The following is a 26,851-nucleotide window of genomic DNA, read 5'->3' as shown; positions in this document are numbered from 1 at the left end:
TTTATTCCTGTTGCCTTTGCATGCATGATTATTAACAGTGTCTAAAAATAGACTATTTTTAGAGCATTTTTAGGTTCACAGCAAAATTGAGCTGAAGGTACAGATGTTTCCCTACCTGCACATATGTAAGCCTCTCGTGTTATCCACACCTTCACCAGAGTATTTATTTGTCACAACTAATGAATCTACACTGACACATCAGAATCACCCAGAGACTGTAGTTTATGTTAGGGTTCACTCTTGCTGTCATAAATTCTACGTAGTATCACCCTTTAGTCTTTTTTTTATTGATTTTAATTTATTGTGTTTACACAGATTCTAGTATCTCCCCAAATGCATCCCCTTCCCCCATATTCCCTTCAACATCTCCCTTTCCTCCCTCCCGACAATGCCCTCCCCCCTTCCCTTCAGGTTTATCCCATCCTATCATTTCCTTTCCCTCTGTCTTCTTTTCTTCTGGTCCCTTTGGTCCCTCCTCTGTCTCGATTTCGTTCCTCAGTTCACATTGTTTCTTGGATTCCTCAAATGAGTGAGGTCATATGATATTTTTCTTTCTCTGCCTGGCTTATTTCACTTAATGTAATACTTTCCAGGTCCATCCATGTTGTCACAAAAAGTAATATTTTATTTTTCATGGCCCCACAGTATTCCATAGTATATATGTACCAAAGCTTTTTAATCCACTCATCCACTGACGGACACTTGGGCTGTTTCCAGATCTTCGCTATTGTGAACAATGCTGCCATGACCATGGGGGTGCATTTCTTCTTTTGAATCAGTGATATGGTGTTCTTGGGACATATTCCTAAAAGTGGGATGGCTGGGTTAAAAGGTAGTTCCATTTTAAATTTTATTTGGATCTCCATACTGTTTTCCATAGTGGCTGCACCAGCTTGCATTCCCACCAGCAGTGCAGGAGGGTTCCCTTTTCTCCACATCCTCGCCAGCATTTATTATATGTTGTTTTGTTAATGAGCGCCATTCTGACTGGTGTGAGGTGGTATCTCATTGTGGTTTTAATTTGCATTTCTAATGATTAGTGATGTTTAACATTTTTTCATCTATCTATTGGCCATCTGTATGTCCTCTTTGGTGAAGTGTCTATTCATCTCTTTTGCCCATTTTTTGATTATATCTTTCTGGTATTGAGTTTTATAAGTTCTTTATAAATTTTGGTTATTAACCCCTTATCAGACATATTGTTGAATATGTTCTCCCATAGGTGGTTTGTCTTTTTATTCCATTCATATTGTCTTTAGCTGTGCAAAAGCTTTGTAGTTTGATATAGTCCCATCTGTTTATCCTGTCTTTTATTTCACTTGCCCGTGGAGATAAATCAGCAAATATATTGCTGTGAGAGATGTCGGAGAGCTTACTGCCTATGTTTTCTTCTAAGAAGATTATGGTTTCACAGCTTACATTTAAGTCTTTTATCCATTTTGAGTTTATTTTTGTAAATGGTGTAAGTTGGTGGTCTAGTTTCATTTTTTTGCAGGTAGTTGTCCAATTTTCCCAACAACATTTGTTGAAGAGGCTATCTTTACTCCAATGTATGCTCTTACCTCCTTTGTCAAATATCAATTGTCCATAAAGCTGTGAGTTTATTTCTGGGTTCTCTGTTCTTTTTCATTGATCTATATGCCTGTTCTTAGGCCAGTACCAAGCTGTTTTGAGTACAATGGCCTTGTAGTATAACTTGATGTTAGGAAGTGTGATATCTCCAACTTTATTTTTCTTTTTCAAGATTACTGAAGCTATTTGTATTCTTTTCTGTTTCCATATAAATTTTTGAAATATGTGTTCTATATCTTTGAAGTCTGTCATTGCTATTTTAATTGGTATTGCATTGAATTTATAAATTGCTTTGGGTAATATAGACATTTTAATGATGTTTATTCTTCCTATCCATGAACATGGTATATGCTTCCACTTGTTTCTATCTTCCTTGATTTATTTTTTAATCAATGTTTTATAATTTTCTGAATATAAGTCTTTAACCTCCTTGGTTAAATTTACTCCTAGGTACTTTTTGTTGTTGCAATAGTGAAGGGGATTGTTTCCTTAATTTCTCTTTCAGACAGTATTTTGTTGTTGTATAAAAATGCCTCTGATTTCTGCATATTAATCTGCATTTTATATCCTGCCACACTTTACTGAATTCATTTATCAGGTCCAGAGGTTTTTTGACTGAGACTTTAGGGTTTTTTATGTACAATATCATATCATCTGAAATAATGATAGTTTTACTTCTTCATTTCCAATTTGGATGTCTTTTATTTCTTTTTCTTGTCTGATTATTGTGGCTAGGACTTCCAGAACTATGTTGAATAAGAGTGGTGAAAGGGGGCACCCCTGCCTTGTTCCTGATCTTAAGGGGATTTTTTTTTTTAATTTTACCCATTGATTATGATGTTGGCTGTAGGTTTGTCATAAATGGCTTTATCATGTTGAGGTATGTTCCCTGTATTCCCACTTTGCTGAGAGTTTTGATCATAAATGGGTGCTGGATTTTATCAAATGCTTTTTCTGCATCTATTAAAATTATCATATGGTTTTCTCTTTCCTTTTGTTTATGTGATGAATCACATTGATTGATTTGCAAATATTGTATCATCCTTGCCTCCCCAGAATAAATCCCACTTGATTATGATGTATTTTTTTTTTTTCATATATTGCTGAATCAGGTTTGCTAATATTTTGTTGAGGATTTTAGCATCTAAATTAGAGGTCTTCAAAATTTTTACACAGGGGCCAGTTCACTGTCCCTCAGACTGTTGGAAGGCTGCCACATTCAGTGCTTCTTTCACTGACAACCAATGAAAGAGGTGCCCCTTCCGGAAGTGCGGCAGGGGCCGGATAAATGGCCTCAGGGGGTCGCATGTATCCAGCAGGCCGTAGTTTGGGGATGCCTGATCTAAATTCATCAGGGATATTGGCCTATAATTTTCCTTGTTTGTGTTCTCTTTGCCTGGTTTTGGAATCAGAATTATCCTCGCCTCATAAAAGGAGCTTGGAAGTCTTCCCTCCTCTTGAATTTTTTGAAATAGCTCGAGAAGGATAGACGTTAGTTCTTCGTTGAATATTTGGTAGAATTCACCTGTGAAGTCATCTGGCCCAGGGCTTTTGTTTGTTGGTAGATTTTTGATTACTCTCTTGATCTCATTTGTTTTAATCGGTCTTTAAGGTTTTCTAATTCTTCCAGATTGATTTTTGAAAGATGCTATGTTTCAAGGAATTTGTCCATTTCACTTAGGTTTTCTAATTTTTTTGGCATACAGTTCTTCATAGTTTTTTCATACAACCCTTTGTATTTTTGTTGTGTTGGTTGTTATGTCTCCACTCTCATTTCTAATTTTATTTATTTGAGTCCTCTCTTTTTTTTTCTTGGTGAATCTGGTTAAAAGTTCATTGATCTTGTTTACCTTTTCAAAGAACCAGCTCTTGGTTTCATTGATCCTCTGTATTGTTTTTTTAGCCTCTATGTCAATTATTTCCACTTTGATCTTTATTTTTTCTTCTTCTACTCCCTCTGGGCTTTACTTGCTGTCCTTTTCCTAGTTCTTTTAGCTGCAGAATTAAGTTGTTTATTTGAGCTTTTCCTAACTTCTTCAGGTATGCCTGTAATGCTATGAACTTCCTTCTCAGAACTGCTTTTGCTGTGTCCCATAAATTTTGAGTTGTTGTATGCTCATTATCATTCGTTCCTAGGAATTTTTAAATTTCTTCTTTGATCTCACTGTTAACGCAATCATTATTTAGTAACATGCTATTTAGTTTCCAAGTGTTTGAGTATTTTTCAGTTTTTCTGTTGTGGTTGATTTCTAGTTTCATGCCATTGTGATCAGAGGAAAATGCTTGATATGATTTCAATCTTCTTAAATTTGTTGAGACTGCTTTTGTGTCCTAACATCTGTTCTTCCTAGAGAATGTACCATGAGCACTTGAAAAGAATGTATATTCTGCTGCTTTAGGGTGAAAGGTTCTGAAGATATCTATTAAATCCGGTCGATCTATTGTGTCCTTTAAGTCTGCTGTTTCTTTGTTAATTTTCTTTCTTGAGGATCTATCTAGTGATGTTAATAGGGTACTGAAATCCCCTACTATTATAGTATTGCTGTTGATCTCGCCCTTTAAATCCATCAAAATCTACTTTATATATTTAGATGCTTCTGTATTAGGTGCATAGATATTTATAATAGTTATCTCTTCTGTTGGATTGCTCCCTTTATCATTATATTGACCTTCTTTATCTCTTATTATAGCCTTTGTTCTAAAGTCTATTTTTTCTGATATTTGTATTGCTACCCCAGCTTTTTTTTCATTTCCATTTGTATGAAATATTTTTTCCATCCTTTTACTTTCAGTCTATGTGTATCTTTTGTTTTGAGGTGTGTCTCTTGTAGACATCATATGTATGGGTCCTGTTTTCTTATCCACAGAGCTACCCTATGTCTTTTGATTGGATCATTTAATCCATTTACATTTAAGGTTATTATTGATATGTAGTTGTTTATTTCCATTTTATTTTTTAAAGCTACATTCCTCTTTTACTGTTTTCTTTTCCCCCTTTGTTCTGTTTACAACAGGCCCCTTAACATTTCTTGCAGCATTGGTTTGGTTGTAATGAATTCCTTGAGTTTTTTTTTTGTATGGGAAGATTTTTATGTCTCCTTCAATTTTAAACGATAGCCTTGCTAGATAAGGAAGTGTTGGTTGTAGGCTCTTGTTTTGCATTACTTTGAATATTTCTTGCCATTCTTTTCTGGCCTCAAGTGTTGCTGTTCATAAGTTGAATGTCATCCCTATGGGGCCTCCTTTGTAGGTGATTGACTGCTTTTCTCTAGCAGCTTTTAATATTTTTTCTTTACAAATATTATTTGACTTACAACCTATGCAACTTACAATCATTCAACTTTACGTCCACAATTGCTAGCCATGACTGCTCTGTGTGTGGCAGCGCAAGCATTGCCCAGCTGGTCATACGACAGTATGGACCAGCTTCCGGCAGCACTACCATCTCCACGTGCATCATTTCAACTGTTATCCCAGACTCAGTACAGCAATTTGTGTTTTGTGTCTTGGATAGTTTCATCAAACCCCTCCCAAGATGTCTACCAAGAGGAAATTGTCTTTGCAAATATTAAACCAGTTGTACTGGTAATGCAGTGTTTTACTTAAACCTGACGTATATAAAAATAAGAAACAAAATAGTGTAGAGATGATACAAATTGCATAAAATGAACAAAGAAAATTATGATATATAACAATAATGAAAGAAAATTATGATAAAATATGACTTGAAGATTTTTATAACATCAGTTCACAGTACTGTACATATAGCCTACTCAACTTATGACCAAATCATGTTATGACCGGTCTGTCTGAACCAATCGTGGTTGTAAGTCGAGCACTAGCTGTATTTCTTAGCTTTGATATTTTAATTATGATGTGTTATGGTGTAGATTTCTTTGAGGTTCTCTTTAATGGAATTCTCTGTGCTTGAACTTTTTGTGACTTTTTCGTGCATCAATTTAGGGAAGTTTTCAGCTATGATTTCTTTGAACAAGGTCTCTATCCCTTGTTCTTTTTCTTCTTCAGGAACCCCTATGATGCGGATGTTGTTTCTCTTTAAGTTGTCACAGAGCTCTCTTAGATTTTCTTCAGATTTTTTAAGCCTCTTTTCTTTTTGCTGCCCCACTTTTGTGCTTTCGTTTATCTTGTCTTCTAAATTGCTGATTTGATCCTCTGCTTCATCCAGCCTGCCTTTAATTGCTTCTAGTGTAGTCTTTATTTATGATATTGTGTTTGTCATTTCTGACTGGTTCTTCTTTATTATTTCTATGTCATTTTTGATGCTTGTTATCTTTATTTATGTGCTCATTGTTTCCATCCATTGTTGTTCTAAGATCTTTGAGCAATCTCATAATTATTATTTTATACTCTGCATCTGGTACTTTAGTTATTTCCGTCTCACTCATTTCATTTTCTCAAGGTTTCTCTTGTTGATTCATTTGGAGTGCACTTCTCTGACTTCCCATTTTGTCTGTTTATACACTCCTTGTTTGGATGTGTTGTTTGTGAAGCTAGCTAAGTCTAGGGTTGTTATTGTCTGCCTCCAATTTTTAGTTTTGTTATTCCTAGGTCTTCTTGCATTGGCATCATCTATTGTTTGTAATCTGCTGTGGGCTACTTATCTGCTGTCACTGTTGTTTTGTTGTTTGTGTTGGAGTTTTCTATGTCTTAGCTGGGTCAAGTGTGAGGAGCCCTTCATTAAGCTTCCACTCTAACAAAGGTTGTTAGGTCCTGAACTGATGCTTTTTGTATCTAGCCACTGAATGTGCCTGCCCTGGACTTCCCTGGCCAGGGCCTGGTGCAGATCAGTGGGAGTCGCTGCCTGTGACTGGCTCTTATCAACCTTTTGGGAGCTACAGGCGATCCAGATCTTGTGGCTTCCTCTGCTGGGTCTAGATGTTGTTGTGAATATTAGCTGCACTCCTAGGCTTGCTTTTATCTATTTTTGGCCTGGGATAAGTTACTTTAAAGGTTCCTTTAAAAGTTCAAGTTCCCCTAAGATCTGCTTTCTGTTGCCTCTTATTGCTGGCTATTTGTTTGGCTCAGTACTGTAATTCATTGATTAGGTGTGGTCTTAGATGTGGCTTACTCCTTAGCCTCAGGTGTAATTTTATCCAGACTTTTAATTTATTTTATTTTGTTTTGTTTTTTTCTTCTTTTTCAGCACTCAGTAGGGTGTAGTCACAGGGGTCCAGTAGGTGTGTCCCCTGTACTCTCATTGTGTGGTCTGTCTGTTCAGCCCCCACCACTGTTGCTGCCTGGGACATTTGGGCTCTGGCGCTGCTGACTCCAACCTGCCTCCGTGGCCGCAGTTGCCCCTGTTGGGCTCGCATGTTTCCGCTCATGCCAGTTTGGACTGCTTCTGTGGCTACCCCAGCCTCTGCTGCCTCTGAGAGCCAGCCTGTGCCACAGGCACTTTTGCTCACCGGCTTCTGCAGCGTCTGTCCTGGCTTTCACCCCACAGGTGGGGCCGCGCACGCCTGCTCAGACTGCTTCTGGGGCTGCTTCGGCCTCCGCAGCTGCAAAGGGTTGGTCCATCCCCCGGGGTCTGCCCATAGGCTCAGACCTCAGCAGCCGCCACGGGGGCCCTGCACACATGCCTGCTCAGACCACCTCCGAGTTTGCCTGGCTTCCGCTGCTACTGAGGGTTCACCCACACCATGGGTAGGTTTGCATGCCTGCCTGGATCCCCGCAGCGGCCTCTGCAACTTTTGCCCTCGCTGGCAGGCTCGCGCATGCCCAAATGCGTACCCTGTCTGCTGATGCTCGGGGCTCCACCCCGGCCAAAGGCGGGCCCACTCAATGAAAAGGACTGTGTGTGAGCCCAGTCCTCTGCAGCAGCAGCGGTGGTTCCTAGCTCCTCAGACCTCTGCAGCCGCGCCTTGCTGCCTCTGGCCTGCTCGCCCCGGCAAGCACTCAGTGGTGCAGTGGGAGGGGTAGTTTAGACCTGTGCACTCCCTATTTGTATCCTTAATGTGCTGCTTGGCTCTAAGTGCCTTTGTTCTAGCTAGGGTAAGTGAGCCTCCGGTGGATGGGGTAATTTCTTCCCTTTGCTAGTGATGATATTCCCAGGAAAAATGTTTACTTTAGATATGGTGAGTGACTCAGCCCAGGGGTTAGGGTGTCGTGTCCATCACTCAAAGTGTCTCCCCCTTGCCTATTGGACCACTCTCTCCCCCGGCAACTCCAGTCCTCCCAGCACTTTCCTCTCTTGGAGCTCCGGGGAAGTGGCTGTGAGTGAGGCTCTTGGTGCAGTCCCTTTAATACTGAGCATGGGTCTGAGAGTTCTGTCTCCTTCTCTCAAACAGTGTATAGGTTGTTTTCTCAGCCAAATGTAGTCCGTAAGCCCCTTCCAGGCTCCAGGACTCTAGGCTGGGATTCCGGTTTTGGGGATGAGGACCCAAAACTCTCTGGGCAACCCTCCCCATCTTGAGAGTCCCTCCTGGCTGCTGCTCGCTCCGGGGACTGAGGCAGCCCTTTCCACATCTCCGCCTTTCCTACCTGTCTTAGTGTGGGTTCTTTGGTGGCCCTTGACTGTAGAATCCTCTTAATTTAGTCCAAAGTTGGTCTTTCATGATGAGTGTTCTCAGATTTAAGTTGTAATCCACCTTGGTTCTGGGAAGTGGGAGTTGGAGCATCTGCCTACTCTGTGGCCATCTTGGAACCCCCTCACCCTTTATTATTAAAAGTTTCCTAGTTTGCACAATGAATTGATATACCCTGTATCTAAGGCAATGATATTACCCATCAAACTCAGATCTCAGAGAGGAGAAACAATTTAGTATCCTTCGCAGCCTGTTTCTAATCCCAGGTCTGCTAATCATTAGCCATATTATCTTGACCAAGACACTTAATCTCCCCACTTTCCTTTTCCTCATCCATTTGTGATTGTTTTGAGACTTTAAAAGGTAGTGTAACTGGATACTCAGGTTGCCATTTTGACCTCAGAATTTCCATCCTAATACCATGGCTCAGTTTGTCTTTACCTTCACAGAGAAGGCCCCCCACACTAGTAAATGCTGCTTTGACTTACCCAAAGCCTGAATGGCCACATTTTGGCACTATGCCAAGGTGGAGCTGCTTCCTCTAACCCCTGCTGAGATCCCTACAGTTATTCAGAGCTTTAAAAAGTTGTCAGTAGTGTTCCCACTGGTAGCCTTAATCAGTTCTCGGTAAGGAAGCTCTTCTGAATAGTATTTGCTGGCCACTGAGGTGTGTATGTGGTTTTGATTCAGCAAGATCATAAGTATGCCATCAATGGCTATAATGCTTGTAGACCAATTTTTAACATGTTTCTTTTTGCTATATTATTTGAATGATCTTGGACCATGAGTGATCAGAATGGTATTTGAAGAGAAAAGATATGTCCAGTGATGGAATTCAAATAATTTAACAACCAATTCTCTGCCCTAATGATCATTTTAAGTATAAAAAAATGATACAATGAAAAGTAGTTTATTATTTCATGCATTTAATACATAAATAAGAACAGTAAGAGAGGTACAGAAAACTAGATTATAAGAAAGTTTTAAAATATTTTTTTTTTTTTTGTATTTTTCTGAAGCTGGAAATGGGGAGAGACAGTCAGACAGACTCCCACATGCGCCCGACCGGGATCCACCCGGCACGCCCACCAGGGGCGAAGCTCTGCCTCTCCGGGGGGTCGCTCCGCCGCGACCAGAGCCACTCCAGCGCCCGGGGCAGAGGCCAAGGAGCCATCCCCAGCGCCCGGGCCATCCTTGCTCCAATGGAGCCTTGGCTGCGGGAGGGGAACAGAGAGACAGAGAGGAAGGAGGGGGTGGGGGTGGAGAAGCAAATGGGCGCTTCTCCTATGTGCCCTGGCCGGGAATCGAACCCGGGTCCCCCGCACACCAGGCCGACGCTCTACCGCTGAGCCAACCGGCCAGGGCCGAAAGTTTTAAAATATTAATAAAAAATATTAAATAATACCTGACAAAAAACAATAAAACTGTTATTTAAGATATTTCCATATTGCTTCTTGATTGGTGTCCTCACTTGCGATTTTTTTCACCTGTGGGTGCAATGAACATTATTATGGTTGCTTAGTGTACGCTGTTGCGCAGATGAATGTTAGAAAAGAGTAAGGAATGTAAGTTGTGATTTCCACATTGGGTAGCTGCCCAGGCACCCATCTTAGAGAGAACCCTGATTACAGGTGCCATTTTAACAACTGGTTTGCTGAACTCAACAAAAAATTAAGTATCAGTTCTGCCGAACTGGTGTGAACCGACCGAACCCCAACACTGGATATATAAAAATCAATGTTTCTGAATCAAACACTGCATGCAAAGGTCACTATTTCCTTGATATTTTAGGTTGGACTGTCTTTTGCTTTAATAATGTTAATACAGCTCTAAATAAATATGTTTGCTTAGCCTGAAAATACAAAGCATACATGTGAATATTCCAACTTGGTACCTATATTTATAGAATAAAATTTTAATTTGAAAGTTGGAAATATATTTTATTTCCAAAAAGTTTGGAGGAAAAGCCTTGAGAAAACTAGAAAGAACTTGCTACAGTGTAAGAAATAGTAAGACCATGTACTAGAGTTAAATTATGTCAGTAAAGAGTAAAATTTGGATGGTTTTTTTTTTTTTTTTTTGCTAAAGTTAAAGAAAGACTTTTTTGGCAATATCTGTGTCTGTAAATGTTGGGATATTTGGTGGTATTCTAAGTATGTATTTCTGTAACATTTTTAATGCCAAGACAGTGAATGAAAGCCATGACCTACATTTTAATCTAATTTTGATATGTGTATTATTAATCTATGTGGTTTTATGATTTTTAGAACCTATATTTGCTAAAATAAAATACCCTATGGATATTTAAACAGGATTACAACAGTATCATCCATGGATCTAAAATTTATATGATATCCAAAAATAAATAGAAGTGATTAGTTATCGGTCTATCATCTTGAGCCATTTTACTGAGGATATAGAAGAGACTAAATCATTCCTTGACTTTCTTGGGGATCTTACCATCTCTGAGTGGCTCACTGGTACTTCCTGAATTCATTGTAATTCTTGCAGCACCTACAAAACATGCAGTACCCACTGATGATAACCAGAATTTGAATGCATATTGGAAAGCATCATGGCTCACAGTATAGTATTAATCCAGTCAGTCCCAAATTTACCCACTACATTGGGAACACTGCTGCTTTAGCTTAATAAAAGTCACAGCTTTTCTAAGTGATAGACCTTCTCCACAGAGACTGCTACTCTTCTGAAATAGGCAGTAATACCTAACACAGCTTGCTTCTACAATAATAAAGCATAGGTAGTCGACTGAAACTACCTCCTTTCAAAAAGCATTCAGTGATTTAAAATATGCATAGCAGAAGACTAAAAAGATACTGACTACTACAATAATGGTGGTCTTTATGAATTTCTCTATTTCATGCAGTATTAAAATTAACCCCCAAAAAAGGTAGTATAACTAACTGATTTTATTTTTGTGGGGACCATGTGTGTAAACATTTTGTAAATTCTAAAGTGACATGCAAATAATACTGTTGCTGAGAGCTCCTAAAGTCAGGGACATGGCTTAGTCATAAGTACATGACACATGCTAATAGCTTCATATATACTTGACTTAAAATAGGACTATACATTTACATCAATATTTTCTGTTTTTTAAAAAGCTATTATCATAGTGATCATTTATTTAAGTGAACCATATGCTGTGTGTGTTTGGAATTTGATAATAAGATAAAGTCTTTGCCTTTAATGGAATTAATAGAGCACCATGTTTACACTTTAGTTATATACAATTCACAATGTACCTATGGATCTTCTTTTAATTCATTTATTATGTACAAAAACCTAAAGGGTATGAAAATTAACTCTTAACTATATATTAACTATTAGCCAGGTCATTTAATTATTACCCAAACCTAATGAATTATTATCCTCATCTTTAAGATAAAGAAAATAAAACTAATACAGATAAATAACTTGCCTAAGATTATAAACTAAGTGGCAGAAACAAGATCTTTTGACACTCAATTTATTATTCTTTATAATTAAACCACAGCTCTTTCTGAAGTTTATTGTTGGAAAGAGTAAAAAAACTGTCAACAATATGTTTTTTACACTTTTAAGCTTGTGGCCTTAGGACAGCTGTCATTGTTTGAATGTAAGAATTGAAGTTCTGTATGTAGAACCTCAAAAAGACAGACTGAACTTATAGAGAACAGTTAGATTGTTGCCAGAGGCAGGGGAGTGGGGATGGACAAAATGGGTAATGTGGGTCAGAAGCTACTAACTCTCAGATATGAAATACATGATTACTGAGAATGTAACATACAGCATGGTGACTATAGTTAATAATACTGTATTGTATATTTGAAAGTTGTTCAGAGATTAGATATTAAAAGTTCTCATCATAAGAAAAAAACTTGTAAATATGTGCAGTGTGATGGATGTTCAGTATACTTAATGTGATTATTTTATAATATATACATATATCAAATCCATTACCTAAAACTAATGTTATATATTAATTACATCTCAAAAAAAGAATTGAAGTTCTTAGAAAAATTAAGTCTTTGCAATTCTTATTTACATTTGGACATTTAAGTTAGGTCACCTAATGATAGACATTCTTAACTAAGGAGATGAAACAGTTTCATGAAAAAGAAGTTTAGGTAAAAATGTAAATAGAGCCTGACCAGCATGTGGCACAGTAGATAGAGTGTCGGACTGGGATGTGGAGGACCTGGGTTCAAGACTCCAAGGTCTCTGGCTTGAATGCGGGCTCATCTGGTTTGAGCAAGGCTCATCAGCATGAGCCCAAGGTCGTTGGTTTGAGCAAGGGGTCACCTGGTCAGCAGTAGCCCCTGGTCAGGGCACATGTGAGAGGGCAGTCAATGAACAGCTAGGGTGCCGCGGCGAGGAACTAATGCTTCTCATCTCTCTCCCTTCCTGTCTCTGTCCCTCTCTCTGACTCTCTTTGTCTCTCACAAAAATTAAAAATTGTAAAAATGTAAATAGACCACATATTTATTCATTTAACTATCTTTATATAGGCGTATAATTTTTGTCTTCTTTTACAAAATTTCTTAAAGGTAGAGACTTCAAATTAAAAAGAGGTAAAGAGAGAAGGAAAGAAAGAGAAAGGAAGAGAGAGAAAGCAAGAGAAATATCCTGACATGTCCTTTATTGTGTGACAATATATTTGTTTCTCAGTACTTTTTAAATTTGTATTTGAACTCTGAATTTTTACTTTCATTTTTCTTTTCATCTTCCCAACCAATTTAAGGTCTCATGTCTTTAAAAAAGGAACATTAGTGTTCTCATCGAAAACCTAACATCATGACGTCCCACTGTTTAAATATTTTTATATTTCTTCACAATTCCCGATGCTTCTACCACTTCTGCAGAATTTGTATGAATCAGTTCTATTGCTACCACCCCTTAAAAGAGTCTATACTATTCAGTCTGCCTTCCAACCTAGAAACCTCTTGGGAGAAAGCCACTATCTTTCTCTTGTTCTGCCTTTTGTTAACCAAAAGAAGTAATTACTTTAAGAATTCTCCCTATTTTCTCTATTTATCAGATAAAAACTTATTGAGCTCTCAAAATGTGCCAGAAATTTTGTCAGTCCCAGACATCAAGTCAACAAAGTAAACATCTCTGTTCTGACTAGCTTGAAATCTTGTGGTTATAAATGGTGTGGAGAGAAATAAAGCATATGAAGAGGAACAGAACTGTTGGAAAATTGGTGAGGGCCTCTTTTAGTGGTGATGAGTGACTGGCCAGTGAAAATGCGGGAAGAACAATCTGATAGAAGAAAACAACCCTTGCCCAGGCCCTAAATCAGGAGCATATATGTACAGTGAGACAATGCATAGAGACACACACACACGCACATGGTAACTGTGATGGTATAAGCCGGAGGAAGAGTGGTAGTATGTAAGGTTGTATCATGTAAGGCCACAGAAGCCATGGTTAACATTTTGAGAAAATTAGTGATAGACAATTTGCTTATTTTAAAGGGTATTTTTTTCTGTATTTCTTCTGCAATTGTTGTGAAAACTTTTTTTTTGTCCTTTGTTGTGAAAACTTTTAATAAAAGAGCACCAATGTCATGTTTTCACACTTATATTGAGAATAAAATGGCTGTATATAAAATAACATTGTGCAGTGTTTCTTAAATGTTTGCAAATATACATAGATGTGGTCCAACTGAAATAACATTTTTAAAATGGTTTTGAAATTTATTTGACAGAGAGAAGCCCATCTGGAAGTGCCTTTGGAAGTCAAGAAAATCTGAGGTGGAGAAAGGATATGACTCACTGGCGTCAGAACACTGAGAAGCTTGACAAGTAATATAACCTTCTATTTTATGTTACTGATAGGCTTTTTGGATTTCAAATGCAAGAAGAAAATGATTAATTTTAGTATTATTTTACATATATGTTAGGCATTAAAATCTTAGAAGACAGCCTGACCAGGTGGTGGCACAGTGAATAGAGCGCTGGCCTGGGATGCTGAGGACCCAGGTTCGAAACCCCAAGATCGCCAGCTTGAGCACAGGGTCACTGGCTTGGGCAGGGGATTATAAACATGACCCTATGGTTGCTGGCTTGAGCCCAAAGGTCACTGGGTTGAAGCCACAACTATGAGTTGATGCTTCTCCTCTCTCTCCTTTCCTGCCTGTCTGTCCCTGTCTATCTGTCTGTCTCTTGCTTAAAAAAAAATCTTAGAAGACAAAATGGTTTTCTTTAATTTATAAACTGAAGATTTCAAAAGATTTGGGGTAAGAATTTTTAATGTGGTAGAGTAAACAAAATGTTACATATTTTAATATACATGCTGTGAAAGCAAGTACAAAATATTAAATATTTTAAATATTACTCCATTTTCCCCAGCAACCCCCTTGGTAAGTTGCATTCTACAACTATTTTAGAATATATTTTGGGTGTCACACTGAAATAAGTATTTCAAGGATTACAAAAAATTAGAAAACTAATCTTTGCCTTCTAGGAGCTTAAAATATAATTGAAGAAAGACAAAACACTATAGGTCTTTTGATTCCAGCATGGAGGCAAGCTAGGTACACTGGCTGACCTTACTGCAGAAAACATCTGAAAATGCACTTCCGTGCCAGGAGCCTAAAGGACTGCACCTTCAGTGTAAGAATCAGAAATAACCCCTTTTCACTGCCGGAGAGCTACAGGTGCAGTTGCTTGGCCTGAAACTTGGCGGTGAATCGAGGGGTTAAATATTGTCTCTTGACAATTTGTAGTTACAAGTTAGCCCTCAATTAGCCTTAACTGACCTAAGAAACTTCAGAATATGGTGACCAACTCATTCAGGCTTGCATAGTACTGCTAATTTTAGCCCTGAATGTTTCATATCTCATGGAACCCCTCAGTCCTGTCCTAAAGCGAACCAAGATGATTGGTCACTATCTGAAACCATCTTCAGCCAAAGCATTAGAGGATTCCTACAAATAAACTTCCAGAAGTATTGGCTAACAGCCAGTGAAATTTTAAAACACAGGAAACAAGGCCCTTTGTGAGTCAGTTTAGAGAAAAAAGGCAGACTCAGTATCATATAGATGAGAGTTTGTAATTATCAAAAATCATCTTAGTCTCAGAAGGCTGCTATAACAAAATACCACATGCTGGGTCACTTATAAACAAAATTTATTTCTCAGTTCTGGAAGCTGGGGAGTTCAAGATTATGGCACCAGAAGATTTGGTGTCTGAAGGCCATCTTCCAGGTTACAGACTTCTGTTACGTCTTCATGTGGTAGAAGGGCAAACTCCTGGGGCCTCTTTGTAAAGGCACTCACTAATCCCATTCACAAGGCCTCTGCCCTTATGACCTTCGCTTTACCTCCTACTACCATTACCTTGAGCATTAGCACTTTCAATGTAAAAATTCTGGGGGGACACAAATATTCAGACCATAGCAGATACTAATATAAGTATGTTAAAATGTTAGAGCTTTGAGTGTTCACTCTTCTTTCTTCTTTGTCCAAGTCTATTTCTTTGATTATTTTTGCACGTGTTGTGGAAATCACAAAAGCAGCTAGTTACTATACTATTTGTATATTGCTTTATCTCTGCATTTAAATAATGTGTTCTTATTTTACTGTGTTCTAAGGAAACCTTTTTTTTTTAGTGTTTTCCTGATTTTTTTGTTTAAACCATCTTTTTTTTTTTTTTAAACCATCTTATTACCATGTTTCTTAACAGAAATCTTGCTGGATTTTAAGTTTGAACAATGTATCATTTTCTTTTTCATTTTAATTCTGACTGTGCTGTATTTTCTCCTTAAATTTAATTTGAAATATGTAAATTCATGAACTGTTCTCTGTAGTGGTATTAATAAAAGATTCAGAGATTTGAACATTTAAGAACTTAAGAAAGTTGGCATTTAATATGTCCTTGGATTTTCGTTTTGATTTATGTATTGTTTAGATGTAATATATAGTTTCTCTATGCAATACTACTAAAACAAATGCCAACTTTACCCATAAATCATCTGTAGTTTTCTTAAATATTTTAAATTTATTAAGTACTACTTTGTAAATATTAAATATTCAAGTAAATGACTTGATTGGCATTAAGAATTTTGTTTCTAATGAGCGATTCCATTCAGAGTCTCACTAAAGACTTAAATTGCTTTCTGCATCAAAATTTAAAAATTTGGGGGAATTATGAGACTTTAGGGAAAAAAAGTATTTTTTACCCTGGAACATTTACATGAAGCAGCCCTAAATGCAAGCCAACATAGCACCACCTAGTGTCTGTGCCATTCACAATAATAGTTTCCTGTGTTTGCTATATCTCTAGAAGCTAAACATTTCTTTTAGTGGATTCGTAGTACTGTAATAGGTGAGAGAATGTGTATCAACATGGTCAACAAAATGTAGAGTAAAACAACATTAACTGTAAAATGTTGTCTACTTCCTTTTTCTCTTATAATTTTTCATTCAGGAAAATATTGAAAATCCAAGGTTTTTTTTTAAAGGTTCATAGGTTCATTTTATAAAACAGATACAGTCACAATATTAATTTTTTTTAATTTTTTTCCCCAAGCACACATTTTAATTGGCCTCAGACATAAGTAGGCTTGTGTTTAGGCACCAGGAAAAACTACTCTGATTTGGGGGGTAACTAAGGTTATGCAGATTGAAGGAGCAGCAAAAGAATCTAAAAGAGAGCAAACAAAAGAACTGATACAAATGACAACATTATAGCCTCTAGTAATCTTAGGCCAATGAACCCTGGTTGATTATCTTTATTATTATTAATCACTAACAGTTACTGAAGGCTCATCATCATCATCAGTAACATTACAGAAAGCTTATCACTTGCCAGTCACTATATTATACTATATGATTTTCCTAGAGGGTTTCACCTCAGCATGTATCAATAAGCCTAGAAAAGGAGGTACATTATTAGTTTTATTTTATAGATGGAGAAATGGGCTTAGTAATTGGCTAAGATCACTCAAGTAGCAAATGGAAGAAATGCAAATCCAGCCTAACTGGTCTGACTTTGGCACCTATAATCCTACCTACCACACTATAGTGCCTGCCCCTACCAGGTAAAGGATGATTTGCACTTAATGATTCCTAAGGGCTCTTTCAACTCTAACAGTCTATGATTTGCTTTATTGAATCTATGATAAAGCATTCAACTAGGCCCAGAAATCTCAATTTGTATAAAGCAAAATAAAGCAGCTTAATAGCCTGACCAGGCAGTGGCACAGTGGAAAGTGTATCAGCCTGGGACTCTGAGGACACAGGTTCGAAACTCTGAGGATGCTGGCTTGAGCGTGAGCCCAAGGTCTCTAGCTTGAGCAAGCGGTCACTGATTTGGCTAAAGCCCCCTGGTCAAGGTACATATGAGAAAGCAGTCAGTGAACAACTAAGGTGCTGCAACTATGAGATGATGCTTCTCATCTCTCTCCCTTCGTGTCTGTTGGTCCCTGTCTCTCATGGACGTGCTTAAAAAAAATCTCTACACAACCTGAAAGGTCGAACTCAGGCTTCTTAGGGTTATCAGAATTGGTGTTTCCCCATATTGAACCCTTCAAAAAATGAAAATGTCTTTCTCCTCTTTTAGTTAATACATAATTTTTTTTTCATTATGAAGACAGATGGCACAGACTATACCAAAAGACATTCCAGCAAAAATAAAAAAATAAATTTGCAATATATGCAATACAGTTGGCATGGTCTTTAAACACATTTGGACTCGACAGATTTGATAAATACAGTTTTCAGGGTGGGAGAGAATCCCTTCTCTTTTGAAATGCCTAAATTTAGTATAGATGAAATAAACTGCTTATAAATTATTGATATTAGCCTTGGAAAACATTACCGGTGGTTAATTAAATATATTAAAGCTAAAAAAATAAGACCTTTTTTGTTCTTTACACAAAATACTTAGATCACAGTCAAGTCAAAATATTCTTATTTGTATTTTTAATCATCATGAGAGTTCCTTTCTTTAAAAAACAAAACTAGCTGTCTAATTTACATTTTTCTCTTTAAAGAAGAAATACAGCTAACTCCATAATAGATATTATATAAAAGTTGTTAGGCAGTTCTTAGCCTTCACAAGTAGGATAAAGTACACCTCATGAATGCTGACACTTGTGTTATGAGAGATTAGAAACTCCTAAGGATTAACAATAATTTGTTGGAATTAAAAACAAGGTATTCTACTAACTATTTCTCTTAGAGGCCCCAAGAAAGAAAAAAATTTATTGGGTCCAGGAATCCAAGGTAACGTGGTATAATTATGATTACATGCAGAATTTCATGGTTACAGTATTTCCCCATGTATAAGACACACCTTTCCCCAAAAACTTTGGGGTCTAAAAATTGGGTGCATCTTATACAGTGGTTGTAGAAGTGTGGCATTTCAAATGCTATAGATAGAACTGAGGACGAGGCAATATATGCATACAGAGATTCAGCATCAGACACAGATGAGGACAAGCTAATGGATGGAAGTTTTGACAGTGATGAAGAGTCGTATGAATTTTATGATGAAAAAAATTTGAGTTCAATAACTTTATGTAATACTTTTTTTTTTTCAAATTTTGGGCCCCTAAATTAAGGTGTGTCTTATACATGGAGAAATATGGTAGGTTTATTTTATTATTTCTATGCATCTTTTAAGTCTTTTTTGAATTGTGGATCTCTATTGGGTTTTGTTTTTTTTTTAAGATAAATATAATTTCTTATACTATTTTGTGTTAGGTCAAGAGCAGAGATTGAACATGAAGCACTGATTGATGGAAATCTGGCGACTGAAGCAAACCTAACCATTTTGGATACATTAGAGATTGTTGTCCAGGTAAGAACACAAGGAAGAGAGATTTAAAGTATAGATTTGGTAAATTGTGATTGAGGAAAAAATGTTTATTGAATCATATAATTATATTTAAATGTCAATAGTTCTTAAAAATTATATTGTTGCTCCTTTTAAAAATTTTTCTCATTTAAATTCTGCTCATTCTGTTTTTCCCTTTTCTTTTCTTATCCATATCCTGGTAAACTCCTTTTTCTTGAAATCCTCCTAGATTTTATATTATCATTTTCCTACTCTAAAAAATATTTGTTTGGTAGCCCTGGCTGGTTGGCTCAGCAGTAGAGTATCAGCCCAGCATGTGGAAGTTCTAGATTCAGTTCCCAGACTACACAGGAGAAGCGCCCATCTGTTTCTCCACCCTTCCCCCTCTCCTTTCTCTCTCTCTCTCTCTCTCTTTCTCTCTCTCTTCCCCTCCCGCAGCCAAGGCTCCATTGGAGCAAAGCTGGCCGGGGCGCTGAGGATGGCTCTATGGCCTCTGCCTCGGGCGCTAGAATGCCTCCTGCCACAGCAGAGCAATGGCCCAGATGGGCAGAGCATCGCTCCCTGGTGGGCATGCTGAGTGGATCCCGGTTGGGCACATGCGGGAGTCTGACTGCCTCCCCGCTTCTAACTTTGGGGAGGGGATATATATATATTTGTTTATATATATATTCTGTCTCCCTAACTAAACTGCAAGTACATTTCTATTTTATTTATCCATTTTTCAATTGCAGACAGTTTCTGTAACAGAATCCAAGGAGAGCATCCTTGGCGGGGTGCTGAAAGTGCTGCTGCACAGCATGGCCTGCAACCAGAGCGCCGTCTATCTGCAGCACTGCTTCGCTACGCAGCGGGCCCTGGTTTCTAAGGTACGGTAACCTTGTACCTGTAGTCTTGTCAGACTGGATTAACATTGCCTAAGGTCATTTGATATGTTCATTGGTTAATATGTTTATAGTTAAAATTTTAATAAAAGCCCAAGGCCCTTGATTCTTCTTTGTCTCTTCTACTGCTTGCCTTTTGGATTCTTATTTTATCACCTTTAACCAGTTTCTGGCTTAAAAAATTGGAGTTCTATTCCTTGTTCTTGGATAGGAAGAATAAATATAATTAAAATGGCCATATTACCCAAAGCAATATATAAATTTAATGCAATTCCCATCAAAATTCCTAGGACATTTTTTAAAGAAATGGAACAAAAAATTATCAGATTTATATGGAACTATAAAAAACCCTGAATAGCCAAAGCAATCCTAAGGAAAAAGAATGAAGCTGGGGGCATTACAATACCTGACTTTAAACTATATTATAGGGCCACGATAATCAAAACAGCATGGTATTGGCAGAAAAATAGACACTCAGACCAATGGAACAGAATAGAAAGCCCAGAAATAAAACCACATATATATGGTCAAATAATCTTTGATAAAGGGGCCAACAACACACAATGGAGAAAAGAAAGCCTCTTCAACAAATGGTGTTGGGAAAACTGGAAAGCCACATGCAAAAGAATGAAACTCGACTACAGCTTGTCCCCTTGTACTAAAATTAATTCAAAATGGATCAAAGACCTAAATATAAGACCTGAAACAATAAAGTACATAGAAGAAGACATAGGTACTAAAATCATGGACCTGGGTTTTAAAGAACATTTTATGAACTTGACTCCAATGGCAAGAGAAGTGAAGGCAAAGATAAATGAATGGGACTACATCAGAATAAAAAGTTTTTGCTCAGCAAGAGAAACTGATATCAAAATAAACAGACAGCCAACTAAATGGGAAATGTTATTTTCAAACAACAGCTCAGATAAGGGCCTAATATCCAAAATTTACAAAGAACTCATAAAACTCAACAACAAACAAACAATCCAATAAAAAAAATGGGAAGAGGACATGAACAGACACTTCTCCCAGGAAGAAATACAAATGGCCAACAGATATATGAAAAGATGCTCAGCTTCATTAGTTATTAGAGAAATGCAAATCAAAACTACAATGAGATACCACCTCACCCCTGTTAGATTAGCTATTATCAACAAGACGGGTAACAGCAAATGTTGGAGAGGCTGCGGAGAAAAGGGAACTCTCATCCACTGTTGGTGGGACTGTAAAGTAGTACAACCATTATGGAAGAAAGTATGGTGGTTCCTCAAAAAACTGCAAATAGAACTACCTTATGACCCAGCAATCCCTCTACTGGTTATATACCCCAAAACCTCAGAAACATTGATACATAAAGACACATGTAGCCCCATGTTCATTGCAGCACTGTTCACAGTGGCCAAGACATGGAAACAACCAAAAAGCCCTTCAATAGAAGACTGGATAAAGAAGATGTGGCACATATACACTATGGACTACTACTCAGCCATAAGAAATGATGACATCAGATCATTTACAGCAAAATGGTGGGATCTTGATAACATTATACGGAGTGAAATAAGTAAATCAGAAAAAAACAAGAACTACATGATTCCATACATTGGTGGAACATAAAAACGAGACTAAGAGACATGGACAAGAGTGTGGTGGTTACCAGGGGTGGGGGGAGGGAGGATGCAGGAGGGAGGGAGGGAGAGATTTAGGGGGAGGGGGAGGGGCACAGAGAACTAGATAGAGGGTGACGGAGGACAATCTGACTGGGCGAGGGGTATGCAACATAATTTAATGACAAGATAACCTGGACATGTTTTCTTTGAATATATGTACCCTGATTTATTAATGTCATCCCATTAACATTAATAAAAATTTATTAAAAAAAAAAAGAAAATTGGAAAAAAAAAATTGGAGTTCTAATGTGGAGAAATGCCTGAAATTAACAGCTAATTTTAAATATAGGTCTTTGTTTTCTCTTCCTCTTGTTTTGTCTGTTCCTTATTAACTTGATTTATCAAGAATTCAACATGTAAATACTATATAGTTCAGTCCATTGAAATTAACTTATCCTATGGTGAATGAAGAAGAAGGTACATTTGTTTGTTCAACTACTTCAAATATTTCTTTTCTATGTTGGTTTTCCCCCAGAAATATGTATATTGTTAAATCTTAAAAGTAGCTATTTCATCATAGTTGTTTTATAAGATGGAAAACAGAGCTGTTGATGAAACTTAACCCAGTGAAAATAACTTATATTACTATTTTGTAATAATAAAAACACATGACAGAATTAATACATATTGGTTACTATACTAGATGCACATTATCTAATATAAGTTAGTCATAAATCCCATGTAGATAATATTATTACGCTCATTGTATAGATGAAGAAACTTGGTCCAAGGTCACATTGCTACTAGTTATTTAGTGGCATAGTTAGTATTCAAACCCAGTCTGTCTGGCTCTGGTCCACATTATTAACCACTACCAAATACTGTCCTTTAACTGTTCTTTTAATTCTCAGGCTATACTAACAGATCTCTGTCTAGTTCAGGCTGCATAAATTCAGTGTGGGTGCTGTTTTTTGCAGTTCCCTGAACTCCTGTTTGAAGAAGAGACAGAGCAGTGTGCCGACTTGTGCCTCCGGCTTCTCCGACACTGTAGCAGCAGCATCAGTACAATACGGTCACATGCGAGTGCCTCCCTCTACCTACTCATGAGACAGAACTTTGAAATAGGGAATGTAAGTATTTTGTTTCTGGATTTTATCTCTAGATCATAATGAAATATGACTCCTGCAGCTGTCTAGTATGGATTTGGGGAGAAACATGAGATTATTTTATGTATTTTGAGCCTAATCTTAGACTATCGATATTTCTTATTCTATGGATAGCTTATAAAAACCAAAGCTCTAATTTTGCTTCCCGTACTTAAAAGAACATATATAGTAATAGACCTAGAATATAAATGTATGTGGAACTAAAGAAAATTAAAGGTTTCAATATCTTGACTTGCCTGACCTGTGGTGGCGCAATGGATAGACAATCAACCTGGAACGCTGAGGTTGTCGATTCAAAACCCCAGACTTGCCCCGTCAAGACACATATGAGAAGCAACTACCATGAGTTAATGCTTCCCATTCCACTCCTCTCTTCTCTCTCCCTCTCTTCCTCTCTATAAAATCAATAAAAAAAAAAAAATAAATCTTGGCTTGATATTTTATGATTATATGCCAATCTTTGAGGAATTACATGTTTTCATTTTTAAGTTTTTTATTTGAATATTTATTAATATGTTGTATTTTTTAAGTTTTTTAGTCAAATATTTAATTCAGTCTTTTTACTCATGTAAGTATTTAAGAATTAAATTTTAGAATCTTTTTTGAGCACTGTTTTTGGTAGCTCACTAGTTCTAATATGTAGTTTTTCAATATTCTTGTTTTATACATATTTTGTAATTTCAGGTTGCATTTTAACTCAAAGAGTTAATAGTCCTTTTTGTTTTTAAGTTTTGATGTTTGTTTGATTGCATTATGTTCATATAACCTATGTCCCTTTTGTACTGTGTATGTGTGAGTTTGTGTGTTCATATATACAATGTTTTTATAAATGTTACACAAGCATTTATAAGGAAGAGATATTCTGTATTTTTAGAGCATTGAGTTAAACAGATATACCTTATTAATTAGATTATTATGACATTATTTTGTTTTACTATATCCTTGGTATTTTTTGATCCATTTGGTGGACTAACAAATGATTTAAACCATATACATTGTGTGTTTTTCCTTTAGTTTTTATTTGGTAAATTGGTAACTATTCATGAAATATCATAACTATTCAGAATATTGATAGTCAACTACATATTTTTATGAATTATTATTCTCTTAAGAATTGGAAAGGCCCTGAATTGGCCTTATTTAAAACTTTTATTTATTTTTATTTTTTGGCCTAAATTCTACTACCTTGTAGGGTGTTCAGATACTTCTGCTTTCTTTTTCATTTTCTCTAGTTACCTTTGTCTATCCTTTTATTTTTACTGTTTGAATCACTTTATTTCAGGTGTGCCTCTCATAGACAAGATAGAGTTGAGTTTTGCTGTATAATCCAATCTCTAACTTGAACTAAACCTTTTCATACTTGCTATTATAACAGCTATGTACTGGAGTTCTGCTGTATTATTTTATTATACCTCCTCTTCCTCTCCTTTAAAAAAGGTTTGTTAGTTTTTATCTTGCACCATTGGTCAATTCACCTTATATTTTGGGTATAATATTTATCATATTCAGTGAAGTTTATATTGCCCTAATGATTACCTTTATAATTTTATAATATCTTCACTCCTTTATTTTTTTAGATCATTCATTAGTGGGGGCAATAGTGCCACCAAGCAAGTAAGAATTGAGTCTTAGGGAATGAAAAAGAAATCTTAGCTATTACAATCGTTTATAACTTACAGAGTACAACATTACCATTAGCATCTCACTCTTTCATACAGTTGACCTTTGAACAACAAGGGGGTTAGAGGCACCAATCCTTATACATTCAAAACCCAATAACTTTTAACTTCCCCCAAACTTAACTACTATAGCCAGCTATTGAATAGAAGCCTTACTGATAACATAAATAGTTAACATATATTTTGTATGCATATGTGTTATATTCTTACAATAAAGTAAGCAAGAGGAAAAAATGTTATTAAGAAAATCATAAGGAAGAGAAAATATACTTTCATTACGTATTTACTGAAAACAATCTATGTATAAGTTCAAACCTATGTTGTTCAAGAGTCAACTGTATTTATTTCTCTCGTTGGGTTTTATTAGGTATTATATGAGCAGCATTGACATTAAGTTCATAAAAGATAAAGAACAAAATAGATGCACATTGGTGCTATAAAACTTAATTGCTGGATTCCAAAGTCATGTGGCAAGAGGTGGTCTATAATGTACCTCTTGGTGTCTATATGGATGGTGTTTATGTTTGATCCTCAGGGCTTCTTTGTGTGGCTTGGGCCTTGAAAAATTACTTAAGTTTAGTATTTAATTCAAAAAATTTGTTCAACCCATCATTAATTATGTCAAGGACTGAAAAGAAAAATGTCAATAATATCTAAATGAATATCAGACAGCTAAGTACTATTCTGTAGTTGTTTACTCGAGAAAGTTATTAGGAATATTTCCCAAGTTCTTGATTATTCAGTTATCTGTACTTCTAAGACAACAAGGATAGTTATGAAATTTTTGCCTCAGAATTTGAATAATAAAAAGGATGAGAAAGATCAGCAAAACTTACCAGATAAAGAACATTTAATTTTTAAAAAAGGTACTTGAATACCATTTTCTTCTGGCATTAAGTATTGTGTTGTTGTTGTTGTTTTTTGAGGGAGAGCCACAGACAGGAACAAATAGGCAGGAAGAAAGATGAGAAGCATCAATTAGTAGTTGCAGCACTTTAGTTATTTATTGATTGCTTTTTTCATATGTGCCTTGACCGGGGGTGGGGTAGGTGGGGGCTCCAGTTGAGCCAGTGACCCCTTGCTCAAGCCAGCAACCTCAGGGTTTTAAACCTGGGTCCTCAGCATCCCAGGTCAATGCTCTATCTACTGCGCCACCACCTGGTCAGGCCTGCACTAAGTATTATTGTACAGATATCTGAAGATAGATATCTGAAGATAGATCTGATGTTTTCTCCCCTTTTGTTTATTAAAAATTTTTTTCTTTATTTGTTGATTTTCCTAGAGGGCAGAAAAGAGAGAGAGAGAGAGACATTGATTTGCTGTTGCATTTATTTAAGCATGGACTGGTTGATATTTGTATGTGCCCTGACAGGGGTCAAACCTGCAACTGTGGCATGTTGGGATAATGCACCAATCACCTGAGCTACCCAACTAGGGCCTTTCTTTCCTCTTAAATAATTTTTTTCTCCCAACTGTTCAAGTGATTTTTTTCTTTATATTCAAAATTAAATCTCTTTTATAGAATATGTCATGGGTATTGACTGATTTTTGGTATTTTTCACAGGCACATAATTTCTACTTTTAATTCATTTATTTCAGAAAGTTTTCTTGAATACAGAATTGAATAACTGGTTTTTTTCCCCAAGGTTTGGGGTTTTTCTGCTTAGTACCAACCATACATATGTTGGATCTGTTTGCTTTACTTTGTACTTAACATTTTCTCTTTGCCTTGTTAATATATACTTTCTAAATTTCTATTCATTTTGATTGCTTTTCTCTCCCCTATATTTCTTACGTGCTTTTCACATCTCTTTTCTTTTACCAAGTTTATCATTTTCATTTCTATTTGTTTTTCAAGTAGTGTCAGCTCACATGTGAGCTCCTATTTTATCACTTTCTGAGTTTTGCTATCTTTCCTTGAATTTTTTTTATTTCTGCCTTGTTTTCCTTCCTAAAGTTAATGGCATTATACATATTTTATAATTTAAGGCAAAATATTTCATTAGAATTTTTATCTGTTGCATGACAGTGTTCTTTATCTGGTGAGTTTCACTGATCTTCTTTACCTTTTTATTAGTCCACATAGAATAAGTTGGATTATCTTGGTCCAGGTATTTGTAGGAAATTACTTCAGGAATGTGTTTCTCATGGGATTTTGCTTTGTAAAAACAACTTGTCTAACCTCTTACTTTCTATCCACTCCTAGATTTTTAGCTCATTATTTTTTCAAGACAGTTTTATCACTTCAAAGTCAGTCCCGTATTTTAAAGAAGTATTTTTCCCATTATTTCTGAAATCTGTACCTAAGATTCCACTTAGTATTTGCTTTCCCCTTCTTTCCTTCTATCGACTTCCTATTTTAGCTTATTTTGGCAACCCTTGGCATTTTTCTAATTTTACTGAATATAGATTAATGGATTTTTCCCTATTTATCTTTTATTTTTGTATGAAATCCAAGAGAAGTGGGAAATTGCTATCTCACACTATTCTATTTTTACTGGAAGCCAAGTCCTCTTTCTTAATCCAGAACAGCACGATCCATTCACTTTATTGATCTTGTTTAGTGTTAAAATCAAATTCCTAAAATTTGATG

The 26,851-nt window shown here is 36.5% G+C and overlaps 1 protein-coding gene across 1 annotated transcript in view; it reads left to right on the top strand.

Annotated features, from left to right (window-relative positions):
* The window catches only part of DOCK7 (dedicator of cytokinesis 7), a 242,981-nt gene that overhangs the window by 184,072 nt on the left and 32,058 nt on the right, over nucleotides 1–26,851 (top strand). Inside the window, exons 34-37 of the mRNA XM_066376450.1 lie at nucleotides 13,831–13,927; nucleotides 18,832–18,928; nucleotides 19,657–19,791; nucleotides 22,391–22,543. Coding sequence (XP_066232547.1) covers nucleotides 13,831–13,927; nucleotides 18,832–18,928; nucleotides 19,657–19,791; nucleotides 22,391–22,543 — 482 coding nt within the window. The remainder of the gene's footprint in view (nucleotides 1–13,830; nucleotides 13,928–18,831; nucleotides 18,929–19,656; nucleotides 19,792–22,390; nucleotides 22,544–26,851) is intronic.

This window comes from Saccopteryx leptura, chromosome 3 (assembly GCF_036850995.1).
Source record: "Saccopteryx leptura isolate mSacLep1 chromosome 3, mSacLep1_pri_phased_curated, whole genome shotgun sequence".
NCBI lineage: Eukaryota > Metazoa > Chordata > Mammalia > Chiroptera > Emballonuridae > Saccopteryx > Saccopteryx leptura.
Note: the sequence above shows the minus strand (reverse complement) of the source record. Positions and strands in the feature narration are given on the sequence as shown.